Source organism: Hydra vulgaris, chromosome 15 (genome assembly GCF_038396675.1).
Source record: "Hydra vulgaris chromosome 15, alternate assembly HydraT2T_AEP".
Classification (NCBI taxonomy): domain Eukaryota; kingdom Metazoa; phylum Cnidaria; class Hydrozoa; order Anthoathecata; family Hydridae; genus Hydra; species Hydra vulgaris.
Window position 1 is genome coordinate 3,323,007 of NC_088934.1, and position 19,494 is coordinate 3,342,500.

General features: G+C 26.9%; 1 protein-coding gene across 2 annotated transcripts in view; it reads left to right on the top strand.

The window, feature by feature from the left end:
* LOC136091611 (E3 ubiquitin-protein ligase RNF31-like) overlaps positions 1 to 19,494 on the top strand; it is a 118,273-nt gene that overhangs the window by 28,440 nt on the left and 70,339 nt on the right. For both annotated transcript variants that reach the window (XM_065819316.1, XM_065819317.1), the window contains exons 4-5: positions 1,441 to 1,629; positions 18,633 to 18,893. In XM_065819316.1, coding sequence (XP_065675388.1) covers positions 1,441 to 1,629; positions 18,633 to 18,893 — 450 coding nt within the window. The remainder of the gene's footprint in view (positions 1 to 1,440; positions 1,630 to 18,632; positions 18,894 to 19,494) is intronic.

Sequence of the window (19,494 nt, forward strand, 5' to 3'; positions counted from 1 at the left end):
TCTTCCAGATATTCTCACATCTAAAGTGGCTTTGTCCCTGATGGTACTACCATTTATTCTTGTCATGTTAAGAAGCCAACACTCTCTGATTGCTTGGAGGGGGCATTTGAAAAGCTTGAAAAGGATCTCACTTCTGCTACAGCATGGGGCTCACAGTGGCTGGTGAACTTTAATTCTAATAAAACTCAACTTTTTTCAGCCAATCGTTATCGCAATAATTTAGATCTTCCTATATTTATGAACGATAATGTACTCGATGAGTCATCTACCATTTATCATCTAGGATTAATTCTTACTTCCGCTCTTTCTTGGAAACCATAAATCAAATCCGTTGCAAAATTAGCATCTGCTAAAGTTGCATCTCTTTATCGAGCTCGACACTTTCTTACTTCGAATTCTATTCTCTATCTCTATAAATCTCAAATCCAGCCTTGTATGGAATACTGTTGCCATATCTGGGGCAGATCTTATAATAATATCCTTTTTCCTTTTTTTTTTTCTCTTTGGAATTTGCTTCCTTCATCTTGCTTTCCTGATTCATATAATTTGCAATCCTTTAAGTTTACTGCCAATAGTTATCTTGCTCTACAATCTTCACCTTTTCTCTTCAGTAACTTCCAACTCTAATTAGTGGTTGCTTATAAAAAAATACAACAATAGCGGAAAGATTGCTTTGAATAATTACTAAATAAAATAATTTAAGAAAAAAAACTGGTAAAAAAAAGCATTTTTTATAAAAGTTGAACAAATAAACAAAATTTTTTTGTTGCAATTTAAAACAAATGCTTTTACTTTTTTGGCGAGCGCTTTATTATGCGCTCGCTAAAATTTTTGCAGGTGTGTGGGCGATCGCAAAAAGACTTGAGGGCAAAAGCCCTGGCTAAATGGAGAAGACTGAACATTATATATTTTAATATATTATGTTTTATGTGTTATATTTTAATTTATTGTGTTTTTATGTGTTATATTTATACAGAGAGTTTGTTAATAATAATTGAAATAGTGTTATATAATAAATATTTTATTTTTTAGAGTAGCTTTGACTGACTGTTCAATGTAAATTATCTTTTTTTTTTTTTGCATATTCGCTTTTACAATATAATCTTTGTTCTTGCAAAATCTTCTTGTTATATCTTCAAAAATTATAACTTAATTGTTAATTGTTATATATTGGTGTGGGTACAAACTGAGAATAAACAGGATATCTAAACATCAAATAAATGAAACTATATATTTGCATCTGTGTCAATGTATATAATGTTAAATTTTGCTTAATTTAATCTTAAATAAAGATATAAAAATTCGGTCTTATTACATATTTACCATTATTATAATATTATATCTTTTATTTTTTATTGTTCAAATATCACTCAAAAAAAATGAATGTTACAAAGATAGCAAAATTTGTTAAAAAATTTTTTGATATTAATTTTTATTTAGATAAATGAAGCTCAAACTTCACATATAGAGGACAAACAACAGATAGAAAATGAATTGAAAAAACAACGTCTTATAAAGGAAAGCAGGGAAGAAAAAATCAGGCAAGAGAAAGAGCGCCAACGTCAATTGGTAATTTCCACACAAAATAAAATGAAAGAAAATGCATTAAACATTGCAAGTATATTTCACGTAAGTTATATAAGTTTATGGTTTGTTGAAGATAATTTTAAATTTATTTTAAAATGTTTACTTGGCAACAAATTTAACAAATAAAAATATCAATAAGAGTTTACATAAAAAGTTATATTAAAAAAGAAGTTTTTAATTTAATTTTTTTTAATATTACTATAAAATTTGTAAATTATTTATATATTATTTATTGTACTAATTTTTATAGCAGTCTAATATATTCAGGTGTGTACACTTGTACTTTTGGTCGGTCGTCAGATAGTTAATGAGCGGGGCTATGACTGGGGCCAGGTTTGATAAGACATAGCCGCGACCGGGGATGAGTTTATGATCAGTGCTGCATTAATATTGATAGATCCTATAAAAATGTTATTTTTAATTGAAATTTATGATATGAGTTATAATTAAAAATAGTACATTTAAAGGATCTATCAATATAAAGGCAACCCCGGTCATAAACCCGGCCGGGGATGCAATAAAATTGATAGATCCTATAAAATATTGTTTTTAAATAAAATTCATATCATAAATTTTAATTAAAGATAACATTTTTATAGGATCTATCAATATTAATGCAACCCTGATCATAAACCTGGCCCTGGTCATAGCTATGTGTTATCAAACTTAGCTCCGGCCCTGGCCCCAGTTGCTTACTATCGTCAGAGGGGCAACTGAATGTAAACAGTTTGTTAATTTTGGTTGCCTTTCGACTTTTTGAGTTGCCTGTCACTATTTATTATAAAAAATTTTGAATTCAGCGGCGTTCTCACATATTTCAGTTATTTTACCTAATAGAGCTAAGTGTAGACTATAAATAATTTTTGTAAATAAAAAATAATATAAATACAAATTAATAATATAAATACAAAAAATAAAAGTAGTTTTGTAATCTATTAATAGCATTTACTTTTTTACTTTAAGATAAAGCACGTGCCGACATAAACAAAAATAATTTTTTCACTTAAACTGAGCACTTACTTTATTAAAAAAATAAGCAACAATTTTTACAACAAATTCTTAGCAAGTATAAAAAAAAAACGTAGTATAAAATGGTATATAACAATACTAAATAAAAATAGAAATAAGTTCAAAATCATATATCATCATCTGTTGTTAGAGTACTATCATCTTCATCATCGCTATTAGAAAAATTAGTGGTGGAAATGGTATTGAGCTTGCACTTGTCCAAGTTGCCATTATTTTCTTAAATAATACCCATTCTGTTGAAATATTTCCAACATCTACTAGTTTATATTCAAGCTGTTGGCATAGCATTTCATCGCCTTTTTCAAGGGCTTTATGTTACTGTCTAGCATGTTTTTATGTGACTTTTTGTCGTGAAAAAGTTGCTCTCCATCCATTCAACAGTGTTGGGCAACTCATCCGTTTCCATAAACATATCTGGTACATTAGAGCATTGTTTCAAAATACACTTCTACATGGATGTCACTATGCAAACTTGAGCTTCGTATTTTATCACTTCATCCAAATTTACAATTCCATATATCAAGCGCTTCTTCTACTAAAAATCTAATTTTCTGGATTTCTTCAAATCTTTTTAAATTGCATATTGCATGATCCAAGTGGAGACTTAACTTTATGCATTAAACGTTTTTTGTGTGTGTTACCTGTAAATAAAAACATTAATGATATTATTATTTAAATATTATGTTTACTAATAAAATATATAAATTAATTTTGATTTAAAAAATATATTTAAGTTTATTAAAATTAAAGTTAATGCTTCGGTTTAGCTTAACCGTCAAATATTTTTAAAAACACTTCTATTATTCAATAATTAAATTTTATTTGTTCTTAAAAAAAAATTAGCTTATTTTTATCCTAATTGTTTTTTCGGTTTTTCTTCCGCTAACCAATCATTGATATTGTTTTAAAGTATTGCTTTTGAAAAAGTACTCTTTTTTAAATAAATTACTTATAAATTAAAAAAAATTTGTGCTCTCTTGTATTTTTAATGGAATATAATGTTGTTTTTAATAGTAGACAAATATTATTCACTCATTGTTGAACGAACTTGTTGAATAAATTGTTTTAAATTATTATAATATCGATTGCTAACATTGCTTTATTGACACTTATATTATTATTTTCTGTTTTTAAAATAGGTTTTTATTAGCTTTATTTAGCCTCCCAGTTGGTTTAATTTTAAATCATAATTCATGTAACATGTAATATTGGTAACATAGTCAAGAGAAATTTTTTTTGTTTGGGTATAACTTTGAGAAATAATAATTATATTCATTATTAGCGGCAGTTGGGCGATATTAAAAATGGAATCGGGGAATTTTGTCCACCCCAAACCCCCTCCGCAATTTTAGGAGCAGCCGTTATGCAGTAGCTAGATTTCTTACTTCAGAAGTTAAAAATAAAGTTAATCATTGTTTCTTTTAATATAAAACGTTTCAGTTAACGGGAAACTTTGTCTTAATTTTGGGTGTCATTATACGATTATTATTGTTATTATTATTAGTGTTAAAAAAATTCCGACAAGCATGTTTATTAGTTGTTATTTGTAATTGATATGCTCTTTCTTATGTATGCACGTTTTATAAGTAATTTAAAAAAACAGCAACCAATTAAAAAAGTTGAAACTCGTAAAAAAAAAAACTGGCGCGAAACCTTTACACTGTTATTATTAAAATACATGTAAACATAAATTTATATATTGCAATTTAAGTGAAGAATTAATAAATTAAAACTTTTAATCAGAATATGTTCCGCGATATTTTGTTTAAATAATCCTCATTTCTGGTGAGTTAAGGTAACTTATTTTAAAACCTTATAAAGCAACATTAATTAAAAACTTTTTATTTAGAAGGTTCTATTAGTTTAATTACAGATTTATCTTGATGTTGGTCTGAATAAATTCTAATTAGGATTATTAGTTGTTGATTTACATTTAACTTGACTGATGTGACTAAAAACACCGTGGTTGTAAACGAAGATATGTTCGAGGATGAATTGAAATGCTTTTCCTTCAGTGAAAAGGAAAAAGCATCTATTTGCCAATATTTGTGGCGCGCAAGTTAAAATGCTAATGGATGGAAAACGAGTAAAAAAACCAACCTTAAATATGAAACGTCACATTAAGAAGAGCCACGGAATACTTCATCATAAAATTGTTTAGGAGCAAGAAAAGAAAAAAGCCGCACAAAAAAGAAATATAAATCTATCCGAAGTTACTTTGTCAAGAAATGGAGATTCTCTATATTTTGGTGGACAAAAAAGACAAAAGATACTTGATAATTTTTTTAACAAAGTTACTATAACAATATCGAAAGAAGATTTCAAAAAAGCTTTAAATATGTTAGTACTTCAAAATGGAGCTTCGTTTAACATTTTTAGCCCAGATGGAATAGAAATTTTGACCCGAGATTTGGCAAAAAAGTTTGGCATAAAGATCAGTCGTGAAAATATGCATCAGGAAATTCAGACTTTAGCTGAAAAAAAGCATTCTGATTTGAGAAGCGATTTGAATGGAAAACTAATTTTCCTAAAAGTTGATGGAGCATCAAGACATCGGCGAAGCTTTCTTGGAGTCAATACTCAATTTTTCTCTAGCGGCAAAATATTAATCAAAACATTAGCAGTCATCGACATACATGCCAGACACAAAGCTGAAGATATTCAAAATGCACTTGAAAACCTACTGATAAGTTTGGCATCCAAAAAGAACAAATCCTTGGAATTAGTACTGACAATGGGTCTAACATGATTAAAATGGTGAATGATTTTGGCAAGACGATTGAGATAAACAAGTTTATAGAAACACTACCTAGTGAAGATCATGATGAAGGCGGAGATGATATTACAGAAGAACAGATTATTGAAGATGCAAGTAGTGAAACTGAGGATTCTGAATTCTGTGAATAGCAGCATGATGGTTACTTTGACGAAATCTCCAAAAATATGAACACTATTTATTTTCAACATTGTGGTGCACACACCCTTCAACTTGCTGTCACCAATGCAATGAAAGAATCAGAAATCAAAGTAATACTTTAGCGTACTCATAAAGTTGCAAAAGCTTGTCATGCTCCAATTGCTATGGAATTTTGCAAAAATACAAAACCTTTTAAAGTAATTTTATAAATTTTTTATGCAAACTAATAAATATGTTTATTTGTTATATTTCAAGAATAAAATATGTTCTATAATATAGGTTTATTTATTTCTGTATCTGTCCCTGCATGTTAAAAAAATATTTGTTTGTCTAGTTTCTTTTCCACGGACTTCAACCCTTTGGAACTCTTCCATCTTCATGTTTTCCTGACTCTACAACTTTTTAAATCATTTGTCAACCATTTTCATGCTTTTTAACTCCTTTGTTTTCCAGTAACTCCCAACTGAATAGTGGTTGCTTGCAGCCTTGTTGGGAGTGAATTAGATTTAAAAAAAAAAAAAAAAAATAGGTGGCAGTTATAGACAATGTAACTAGATGGTCAAGTACATTTAAAATGCTTAAGCGTCTTTTAGAATTACGTGATGTTGTTGAAGAGCTGGAAGGAAAATATCCAAAAGGGAGTTTTGCAGTGCAGCCATATCAGTGGAAACAAATACAGGAATTACAAAGTATTCTTGAAAAACCTGCTATTGCTACTCAAATCTTTCAGTTTGAGGATCTCACGCCAGGACACTTTGTCTATGTTTGGGAGCTGTAAAAAGAACAGTTAATGGAGGGTGATTTTAAGAAATCTGTTTTTGCTAAAGCCATAAAACAATTTATGGAAACTAGGAAAGCAATCCTAATGAGTAATCCTTTTTTCTGTGCAGTGGTATTTGCAGACTTACAACTATCAATGTCTTCTAAACGATGAACAGCAGGTATTTTTTCTCATCATTTATTTTGTGAGAATGTTTTTTAAACTTTGATTAAAAGATGTTACTTTTGATTACTTCGATTTGAAATTGAAAATATATTTATTATTTTAGAGTTTTTTAAAGCAAATTTAATTTGTTATCTTTTCAAAAATTTTAGGTAGTTGCTGAGGACACTCTCTGATTGGTTCAAAAAAAGATTAACAAGCAAAAGTTTGGTTTTCATAGATTGGAGGGAGATTGTGAAACTTTTTCTACCAAGAGTTCGGATGAGAAAATGAAAGACTTTTCTCCAAAAAAGAAAATTTTTAAGAGAATGGAGCAGGCAAGAAAAAAAAAGGAGTCAGCAATCTGACCAAGGATCTATTCAGAACATTGGGATTGAGAAGCGAGAATTTAAAGGCGCGCTTCGAAGTCTACCTAAACTAGCGCACGACCTTTTGAAACAAAAAGAAACCTTGACGTGCAAAAAACCTCTGGATGGAATAGAGTTTTTCCCTTCGATTATACAATCATCGTGTAAAATTGTCACAGCACTTCCAATGACGCAAGTTAGTGTTGAGCGGGTGTTTTCAGCACTCAAATTTCTGACGCCAGACCAAAGAAGCCATATGACATCGGATCTTATTGATGATTTGGTATTTCTTAGGACAAATAACAAATAAATTTGACCTGTTTGAAATTTAAATTTGGGTTTGAAATACAATGATAATATAGCAAAAAATTAATATTGATAGAATATTTTATTTTCTTTTTTGCCCCCTAATCATTTTTTACAATATAAATATGTGGTAGTAATGGATTCACATTTTAAAAATGAGGGTTGGATAAAAACTAATAGGTGAAATTTTTATCCAACTTGGGAAACAAGCCTGAGTATTTTTAATTTTCATTCAAAATTTAAATTTAACTTATTAGGTCTGGAAACCGGAGCCGAGCTGGGAGCCAGACATTTTTTTGGAGCGGGAGCCGAGCCGTGAAAAAAACTTGCGGCTCCATAAGCCTGCTTAGCAGCCATTGCAACCGAGGTAATGGCAAGAAAGAGTCACAGCTTTGCTTTATTAGAAAACGTGAGCGAATGTAAAACTTCTATCGTACATACATAAACTTCATAATAGGAAATGTTAAAACATACAAAAAACTGGATTGCATCAACGTCTTCTTTATTTTTGATCTACAGCATTTATTTCCGTTAAAAACAATTTTTATATAGTTTTAAAATTTGGATGACCACCGGTGATTTTTTGTAAAAAATTTTTTAATATTTTTTAAAATACAAAAAACCTGTGAAGTTTTATAAAGATTATAAACAAACATATCTAGTAATATTATACACTTTAACAAATGAAAAGATTTTTAAAAAAGCTAAAAATTCTAAAAATATTAAAAAATGGGGGGATATTTGTTGCGTCCTTGTTTTTCCAAATAAGTTGAGTTTGTGCAAGAAAAATGTGTATACAACATGTTTATATGTAGAATATAAAATCTATAGAACTGCAAAGTTGTTTTGTTTTGCATTTTAAATAACACAAATTAAAAAAATAAAGCAAGCTGATGATTTTAACTTGCCACGCGGCGACCTTAACTTTTTAAAACAGTAAGGGGGTTTAAAAAGTATGTTTTATATAAGAACATAATTGAAAATTTTAATTTTAACTTAAATTAAACCATTTTATTGAATTAATTACTTTTAAAAATAATTAAAAGTTAAAGCTATTTAATATTGATACAATAAGGAAATTTAGAGTTTAACAGCTATTTTACTACGCCCTCGTTACGCCCGAGTGCGCAACAATGACAGAATTTAGATAACCATTAAAATAGTATTATTCTCCATTATTTTCTGGTTTTATGTACTTTTTTGCTGATCCCTAATTTTAACTTTCAAATAAGGGATTGTTCATAAATTACACAATACTAAATTTCACTAATGAACAAAACAAAAAAGATCAAACTTTTCCCTCGCAGAGTTGTATGTTAAATAAAAAATCAAAATAGCTCATTAAGTTTAATGAAAATTGCCACTTAAAAGAACTGAAGATCTTTTTCTTCTTTTTTAAAAATAAATTTAGCGTTGCATAATTTATGGACGATCCCTTAGCGTTTTAAGATCTAAGATCTTCTTAGTTCTGCTGTATGGATACAAATCATACAAATCATCTGTAAGTTTAAACGTCTTTAGCATATGTTGAGTTTGCAGGCAGTATATGGAACAATCGGGTATAATAAATTTATAAAAATGAGAGAACTTTTGAATTTTATTTTAACAATTAGAAATCGTTTTTGCTATATTGATATTTTTTTGCTATAAATATTGCTATAATTATCACAGATATATACTCATGATCATGAAATTATAATATTTTGAATTATTAAATGTTAATTAATAAACTTTTATATTACCAAAACATTTAATAGCAATAATAATTGTTTATATTACAATGAACATATATAATACTTCATAATAATTATATATATATATACAGGCCTTGGCCTGTATATATATAATAATATATGAATACCACACTCCTCTAAAATGGTTTACAGGAGCAATTTATGGCTCTCGCAAGAATATAATTTTTTCACTTTAAATATAGGTATCATTGTAACTAAAATAGAAAACACAAAGTCATTTAAAAAAAAAAACTAATTTTATGATAAAATTTAATGCTTTTTAAAAGGCATGGTTGTTGCAAAAAAATATTTATCTTAAAGAGAAGTAATATTTATTTGCATATTAAAAACACTTTTAAAACTTTTGAAAAGAATTTTTAAGTTTTGCTGAAATATATACTAATAGAGTATATATAGAGTTGTTATGTTTATTTTAGGTTTTTATTTTTTATTGTGTGTTTAACAATGCCAATAATATGATATTTTTATTATCTTATTAAATGTTTAATATGATATTATTTTTAAAAGTTTTAAAACAGAAATAATTTTTATTTTATTTTTAGCTCTTTTTATATTTTTTAATTTCTTCAAGTTTTCAAAACTTTAACTACTTTAAGTTTTTTTTATTTGTAAATAATTTGTAAATAAATTTAGCGAAATAAATTGAGAAAAATTAATTATTTAGTATCAATGAATAATAATTTATAATTGTTAGGTCATTGCATATTAATTTGCACACACTTGGCAAATGCGTAAAAAATTGTTTTGAAGAAATAAAAATTGATTAAATACAATAAGCATCTTTGATGTATCTAATAACTTATTAACTAGAATAAATATTGTTTGAAAATAAAACTTGCTTATAAGACATATATCTCTTAAATTTGATGTTTGTCATTAAAGATACGAATGTCAATGTTCATTAAAAAAACTGTTGCACCCTGGCTTGTAACAAGAATAGAACCAAATTTTGTGTTTAATAAGTAATTTTTTTAATAAATAAACAGATAGCTTGTGCAAAAACCAAAAGCTCTTGTAAGAAACTGTTTAGAAAAGCAGCTTGTATGGCTTGCCATGTTTGTTTTAGGAAAGCTTTTCTTCGCTCTCGCACTCATTTACTCCTGCCGAGGTCTATATATGTATATATATATATATATATGTGTGTGTGTGTGTGTGTGTTTGTGTGTTTGTGTAGTACCTCTGAAAAAATCTACACACATTAAGAATAAAAATCACAGTAGACATAAAGTGCTGATCAAACAATTTCTTTTCAAAGAACTTAGCTTTTGATTTTTGTGCTGCACTGTAGTCTTTTTCCAAGCTGATGGTGTTGTAACTATGAATATGCACTTTGAGACCATTAAGAAGATTCTCCAATGCATTAACCATATGCTCAACCCATCTGGTACCGTAAACTTGTTTGACTCTGCACTTGCCCTAAAAAGTAAAATTACTAAATTAATTAAATAAAAATAAATAAAAAATTGCCTAAATTATTTAATAGAAATTTTGATAGTGATTTCCTAAAAATAATTAATACTACGCCAAAAAATAGTAAGTAAAAATACATCAAGATTATCAATATTATCAATACTTATAATAATACTCAATTCTTAAAATATCTTTTACATCATAAACTTTGCATGCATTATAATAAACTGCAGATATAGTAGTAGAATTTTTATGAAAGATGAAAAGTTGCTTGCAAAACAGTTCTAGAATTTGGAGTTCCTTTGACTTGCTTGCTGCATCTTTTATATCTCCGTCCAATTAGAACATTTGCGCTATCCATAGTTATGCTTACCATTAGTGGCGCTACATTTTCTCCATGTACTATTAGTTGATTATTGTCGTCCGGTTCTTCTTCACTTAAGAAACCTTCAAAACCGCATTTGCTGTTATTGTTGTCACTACCGCTAAATAAGTAGGATATTTCATTTTCTATGTGTGCTTATTCCTTTCTTTCAGATTCATCTTCTAGACCTTTTACAGTGGTAGCTGTTCCTAGAGGCATCTGTGGAGGATCCCATTTCATTTCGGTTTTTAAAAGTTTTAATATTAAGGCTGTCAGTTGCAATGAATTAGGTGGAGATACATTGTCTATTGATAAAAATCAAGTTTTGATATTTCCATTAATTGAGCAGCGCAGGTAAATAACCATTTGCTCCAATCTATAGGCATCAATAGATTTGTCTACAATAATGCTAAAAATTTAGCGGTGGAGATATGCATTTGGAGTTCATTTAAAAAACACCTGATATTGCCATTCCAAAATCTACTCCTCCTTTTCTTTTGTGATATGTTCTCCCAATATTCACACTTTTTGTTTTATCTAATCTTACTAAAAACTCGTAATCGGACAACACACCATACAAATTTCAAAAAAAAAGTTTCAAGTGCATTTTTTTAACTTCTGACAAAGTTGTTTTGACCTGTTGAGTTTTGCTCAACTTGTTATGTTTTTCTTATTCTAAGTTTTTTTTGTCGATCTATCGCGTAGACGTGCTGTGTGTTTGTGGGTTTGCAATTCTTAGTGACACTCTCAATTCTACATGATATAGCACTGAATATAAATAGAAACTGTTTAAACTCGTTTTTTGTTGGAGTGTAATTTTCCATTAATCGTTTGGAATTATAATACTTCTGCTGGCAATTTAAGCAAATCATGACATCTTCGAATTCATCATTTGTCATACTGTTTTTTTTTTTTTTGCGTTCTTTGTTTAATTCTTTTAGGGCTCCTTGTTTAATTCTTTTAGAAACCTTTCAATATTCTTTGTTGCCTTTTCTTTATACAACTCCGATATTTTGTTGTACCTAAGCCAAGATATTCTTTTAGCCACAATGCTTGAATTGTTTGAATTCTTTTGTTATTTTTTTTCATATTGGCTTTGACTATCATCACTGCTTGCGTTGGCCATACTAACAGGTTTGAGTTTTTACGTGCTGCGAAAAAGGTCAGTGCCATAATACTAAATAAATGAAACTATTATAAATAATAACATAAAACTTAATCTTATAATTATCATGATAAATTACACGATGAACAATGAAAATAATCAATACAACTTAGTTGAAGTTCTTTAACTTATTTGTAAACTCAATAATCAACTTAATTGTAAACCAAATAATCAGAACTGAATGTCTATTTAAACAATTTTTAGAGGTTGTTTGAAATAAAATATAGTGTTTGACGGTAAAATAAATCGTTTCTAAGTAATTGCAGGCTGTCTGGTCTTACAATGATTGCAGGATCGGAATTGCCAAATGTAATTTTTATGGCATCAATTCAACTAAATCTTTTGTGGCCAATAGTAACTAGTTTTCAAAAGTTTTAATTACACAATTAGAACAAACACGCTTTTCCAGGCGCAATTTACAGTCATTATTTATTCATTTAAAGTCCACCTCTTTTATTTCAGTGTTTGTTATTCCATTTATGACGTGAATGTAAAATTTTGACAATCATTTAAAATGTAGCTATAAATATATGAATTTCTACTTAGTCTTTTTTTTTAATACATCAAAGTATTTTTTTTGACAAATATAGTTGTATTACTTTATCTCTAAAAGTTAAAAAATCCTTAAATAAAATTTTGTAAAAAAATAAAAACAAAATAGTATTTTTGTTTAAACGATAAAACTCTTTAGTTTTTATTAAGGAAACATTCTTTAAATAAGTTTAAATGCTCATATAAATTTCTTTTTTTTTTAATAATAATATAAAATGCGAAAAACAAACTTTCGCGATTTTTTAACATACAGTTTCATTTAACATATAATTTCATTATTTTTTATTATTATTCATTAGTTTCATTATTATTTTAGATAGTTACTTAGCTTTTTATAGAGTTTTTTGAATAAAAAAAAAAAAATTGTACTGCAGATAAAAATGAATAGTTGCCCAACTGGACAACTTAATTGCATCTAATGAATATTTTTAGTCACCCTTTACAGAATTCGGTCATCTGGTACCGTCAGGCAACCATGAGTGTAAACCCAGACATTACACACCTCAATATTTGCTTAATACATATAGTTTGTGTTACAAATTTTTATATTGGTTTTGTCTATTTTTAATTAAAATATGGTTATAAATAAAAAACTTATCTTTGGTGTTAAAGCAAATTTGTGAATAGGATACTAAATAAATATAGCTAAGCACTACTTTATTTTTCTACCAGGATTTTATAGAAATTTATTTAATTACAGTATCATACTTTAAGAGCTATGATACTGTAATTAAATAAATTTAAAAAAGATTAAATCATTTAAATAATTTTAACACAGAGATTTTTATGGTTATTATATAGATGTATTTATAATTATAGTTTTTAATTATAATTTTAGTTGATTAAATCTCTACCCTTTGTTAACAAATACCATTTATTAGGTTGATTGAATCTCTAACCTCTGTTAACAATTCATCATTTATTTAATTTATTGAAACCTTTAGTTAACAATTTTCTTTTTTTAAACAAAATTATTCAGAGTTTTATAGCATATAATACTATATAATATAATGAAAGACACCTTTTCGTATTGGTGTTTTGCCTAAAATAGAAGCTACAAAAAGAAGGAGTAAACCATAGGGTACAGTGACCATGGGTTAAAAAAAACACAAAATAAATATATCATATCAATTTTCTTCTAAATTAAAATTTATTTTTTTTCCTAATTCTAACTGCAGCTTCTATACTTTTTGTGCAGGTTTTTTCTTAAAATGCTCAGTAGCCAGATTTGTATAGTTATTAAAAAGTACATTAGATAAGATTCTGCCACAGATTTTTATTTGTGGAGCATAATAAAAATAAAATTCATTAATCAATTTAAAATATTTAGATGCTGATTTTTGCAAACAATAACCGAAAAATCTAGTTTCATAAATAAAATGTAACAGTGAAAGAACCACATACATTTCATAGTAAATAAAAGTTTCTTGAAGGTTATCTGTTTCGGTTTTGTGAACAATGTATCCAGCAATAAAAACACACCCCATTTCACAAGTCATTCAGTATGTCAAAAATCTCACTCTCTTCTTCAGTTAGTAGTTGAAGACATCCATCACAAAAATGATGTACTGAGCAGTCATAAGTCTGCATCAAATCTTAGTAGTAATAAAGCATGGTGAATACAAATTTTCTCAACAGCTTGTTGAGCAAAAATGAAGTAGGCACTACTAGCACCCTACCTTAATTTACTAAAGGCTTTCTCTAAAGAATCAATTGAAAAATCACTTAGCATATTGAGTGGGTGATCTTGATATTCAAATAAAAAGATAGTTAAGTTTATTAAACCTGTGTGCATCTGATGCTGCTAATGTTAAAATTTTAACTCTATTTTTACCATTTTTTGCACCAATATTTTTGTACATTTTTGATAAATGTTGTAGACGATTATCTTTAGCACATCGAATGACAGCTCGCAAAGGATCTTACATCATTAGACATTTTTCGTACATTCATAATTTTCCATGCATCAATAAAATTTGCATTAAAGCAACAGTACCTTTAACTTCCTCCTGATTTATAACTGGATTTGTTTTCAAAGCTGTCAGGGTTTCTTCACAAAAATAACGCATTACTAGTTTCACATTTTACCTTTTTACAGGCTTTGGAGATATGGCTATCTCATTTAGACAAGATAATGTAACAAGTAACTTTAATTCAAACAATCTCAGTTTCTCAAGATCTTTCCAACCAGCAACTTCTCAGCTTTACCAAATTTAATCTCTTTAATCTTTTCGGTAAGCCAATTATTATTCTCTGTTATTCTTCCATATGTTACCTATGTTCTTCCATAAGTGGGTATTATTAAAATAATAACAAAAATATAATTGTTTTAGTTCTCCAAGGTTTATTATGAATGGTATTAAAAAGAGTAAAAAAAATGTCTATTTACTTGATTGTTATTGCAAAGTAAGGAAATAACTTTTCCGTTGAATTGTTTAATAGATTCAATTACATTAACAACGACACTGTGTTGGAAATCAGAATTCAAACTAAACACCATACTAATAAATGTTTGTTTTGCAAATAAGCATTTAACCATTACAACAAGGGGTGTTCTGGCATGCTTCTTTTGGTTATCTTGAGCATGACCATAGACTTTTCCACCATGAAATTTGACAGTTGCTTTAGTGTATACTTCATCAACCATTATAATGCATGAGCACTGCTTGTATTTTAAACTGTGAAATATTTTGGAAATTAAACAGTATCAAGCTTATTTGCTCTTGAGGTCACTTTTGTTAAAGATTGTACACTAGCTAGCTGAAAATCATTTCTTAAATGCTTGTATAATGCTTGAGATACAGCCACATACTCAAAGGCTTGAACAATAATATCTGGTGAATAGAAAAGCTTCTCAACAGTGGTACTTCTCACAAATAATTCTTCTTGTAAAACTTCTTTTTTTTTAGTCATTTGAACTTCTTCAGATAAAATAGATAATTTGTCTATTACTTCTTCAGATAAAATAGATAATTTGTCTATTACTCTTTTCAGTTCTGTGAAAGTGTTGAAATAAAACACTGTGAAGCCATATGAAATGCTGTATATGTTGAATCACGTTTAATTTGAAGAAGAAATCTAAAATTATTATGAATATAAAATTAGTAACATTGTTACAACATAAAGTAGATGGGAATAAAAAGTCTTTAATTTATGAAAAAATAATAATAGTAATACTGTAATAACAATGAATGCTATTACAGTGTTATTAATATTATTATTTTGATATATATTTTTATAAAATAAAAACTTTGTTTCATTTTACTTAATGACATAAAAAACAATGTTTTTCATGTCATAAATCAGAAAATATTTTTATAGAAACTAAAAGATATTATCAATACAAATATATTAAAAACTAAATCATTAGATAATTAGAATAGTCCTCACTGTGGCACTCCAGTTCCTTGAATAAATTCTTTTGATTGTAAGACAGTGCCACTATTACACTTGTAACTTAGAACTGGTAGTTGTTCAGTTTCAAATTTCATTATAATGTCACTGAATTCTAGGTTCTTCTTTTTCTTTTGGTAAACAATAAACAGATATGTATTTTTTATTCTTTTTTTCATAGTTAGACAAGCATAAAATAAAACAAGACTTTATCATGCTTGGACAGGAATGGCGTGCAATCGAGCACTATTGCTGACTACGCAAATGATTTTATTTTTTGAGAGCGATTGTTTAGATAATTTTTAAACATTTCAGAAATGGGCTAGCTAAACTTATACGAGAAAAAAATTAAAAAAATAATTATGAGAAAAAGAAAACAATACCTTACAAAAAAGAAATTATATAAGCACTAAACTAAAACTCAAAAAGCTCAAACTCAAAGTTTCTTTTGTTACATTTTTAATTTTGTTTAAAATAAAATACTTATATAAAACTTATCTTATGAAACGTTTTTTATTAAAGTTACAAAAGTTTTTGTTAAAGTTTTTTATTAAAGTTAAAGTTTTTATTAAAGTTATGAAAAACGCTTTCACAAATTACTTCTAATGATTGTTTAATGAATAAACAAATTTTATTTAAATTATTAAAAAGTGTTATATATATTTTTTAATAAAAAGTAGTCTGTTTAAAATAGTAATTTTTAATCATTTTATGCTCTGATTAGTTAGTCAAATTTAAAAAAAAAAGTTTCTAACAACTTTTTGTAAAAATAGAAACAAAAAAAAAAATAAAGCAGTTAAATCATTCCATTGCAATGGAAGATTTAATTTAACTTATTCATAATTTAAAGTAACTTAAACTATCTTTCAAAAGAATTTTTATAAAGACATGGAAAAATAATTTCGATCATTTAAATTTATCATACAAAATAAATGCCTACATTAGAAAAATTTAAATATAACATTATTTTTTAATTAACTCAGTGTAAATTAAAAAATAATGTCATATTTTATTTTAAACTATAGTTAATATTTTATTTTATTTAAAGCCTTTGCGTAAAAAATAAACTTTAGGAAAGATCAACAATTAAAAGTTATTCATAGCATAACAACTTTTTTATAGCATTTGTTAAAACAAAACCGTCATGGTTTTTTGTTTTTAACCGTTGTGGTTAAGTTGTAAAGAAAAAAAATTGAAAGCGTGGTCAGTTACAGCATACGATCACACGACATTTTAGTTATTGTTAACATTATATTACCATTATATCGATTACCATTATATCGATTACCATTATATCGATTACCATTATATCGATTACATTATATTACCATTATATCATTACCATTATATCGATATTATTATATTAAGATATAAGATATTAACAAACAATATTAATTTTAAATATATGAGATTATAATATTGGAAAAATAATATTTGGTATCATTATTGTTTTCAATGTCAATGATATTGTTGATCAAATTTTATACAAGAAAATGTATTATTCATGACTTAATATTCAAAATATTATTAAAATAATATTATATTAATAAAATATTATATATAATTTAAAAATAAAGCAATCATGTCCTCAAAAATTGTATACCTACTAAATCAGACATTGCTGTACTTGTCTTTTTTCTAGTTTTTACACCACTCATTGTAAATTATCTCTTTTACTTCAACTATATGACATTAGTGGGTTAGAACAGATAAAAATACTAAAGCGAAGTACAAAATATATATATATATATTATGTAAAAAATTATAGAGCTTTAATTATTGCTTCTTAATTATTGCTTGCATGAAAATGTATTTACGCTTCAAGTTAATTTTAAAGTCAATAAAATATAGCAATAAATAAATTTTTGAATAATTACTTATTAATTGCAGCTTTATTTTAACAGGTTTTTAATTTACATTCTTTTAAGCAAAAAAAATAACAAGGACTAAGTGTTTGTTATAAAAAAAAGTTGTTTTTTGAAAAGTATGGGATGCCCTAATTAAATGCCTAAACATTTTGTTAAGTACCTCATTGTCTATTCCTTTAGCTGTGGACATATGGAATCTATGACTTTTTTCACTATTTAACTGAATAACTGCACAATTATCTAAAACACAACAATCCATTGTCATAAAATAACATTATAATCATTTTCATAACATAATATTACAACAATTGTCATAACAACAATTTTTATAACATAACGTTACAACAATTGTCATAAAAACCATTTTCATTGTACTAATAAGTTTTGTTGGTGGCTTTTTAATTTTTACATCAGTCAAATGTTCAAGCCACAATATCTGCATAGATTTTAATCACATTAAAATCTATGCAGATGTATTATTGTTGGCATACCTACATCTGAACAAGCTTTTCACATTTTCAGAAAAAGTATTGCATCCATATTGCATCCAGTTGGGTTCACTTTAATAAAATAAATTCTTTAAGAACTTTTTGAAATCAATTAGTTTGTGAAGTCTGGGAATAAATATCTTTTAACATTTTTGAATAAATTAGTTATGTTTATGCTTCTTATTGATCTAGAAGCTTGGTTTTGGTTTTCAGGGGTTTGTAGTAAATTTATTTTGTTAAAAATCAATTTAAGTTTAAAACAACTTTTTTTTATTAAGTATAAAAACAACTAAATATGAAAATCTTCAAATTAAGTGGTTTCTAGGCTTTATGTAGTGAAAATCTTCAAATTAAGTAAGAAAAGCTTCAAATTTTATGTAGTGGCGGAAAAAAAAAAAAGTAAAAGAAAAGTAAAATTATTTACATTTATAATAAGCAAAAGTTTGTATCATAAAAATACAATATTAAATTACTGAAATATTTTCACACACTATGTTTTAATTTGATAGGTTGCTGAAAATAAAGGATTTTCAGTTCAGCATTGTGAAATGGCATTAAATTGTGTAGAAAACCAAGATTGGCATTCCATTAGGGTTTGGATAGAAAAAAGGTTACCTCAGCTTACAGATACATTTATGAAATACAGTAAACAAGCTTTTTCTCAACAAGATGAAATAGTCAGTGAAAAAGAAGCTCATCAGTTTTTGTATGATTATAAAATTGATATGCGTTTAGCATTTGTGGCGTTTCAAAGAAAAAGAGAAAAACAGGTAAGATAGATATACATATAAATTTAAGTAGATATACATATATAAGTTTGTGTTAGTGTTATATATATGTATATGTGTATATATATATATATATATATATATATATATATATATATATATATATATATATATATATATATATATGTATGTATATGTATATATATGTGTGTATATATATATTTTATATGTATATATATATATATATATATCCTTATAAATATATGTATATATATGTATGCATATATATATGTATGCATATATATATATATATATATATATATTTATATATATATATATATATATATATACACACAGGGTGCGGCAGCGATTCGTGAACTTTTTAGAACTAAAAAATTATATTCATGGAATATTAATAGAAGAAAAGTTGAAGATAAATACTTTTTCCACCTTAGCATTCAATTAAGTCTCCTTTTTTTTTTTATCACTGCTTCAAGCCTAGGACAGAAGGATTGGTAGATGCTTATTATATAGTCACTTGACATTGAGTTTGAAACATGGGTAATTGAAGACTTCAGTGACTTGATGCTTGAGTGGGCCTTTTTGCAACCCTTACTCTCAACTACACTCCACACACTATAGT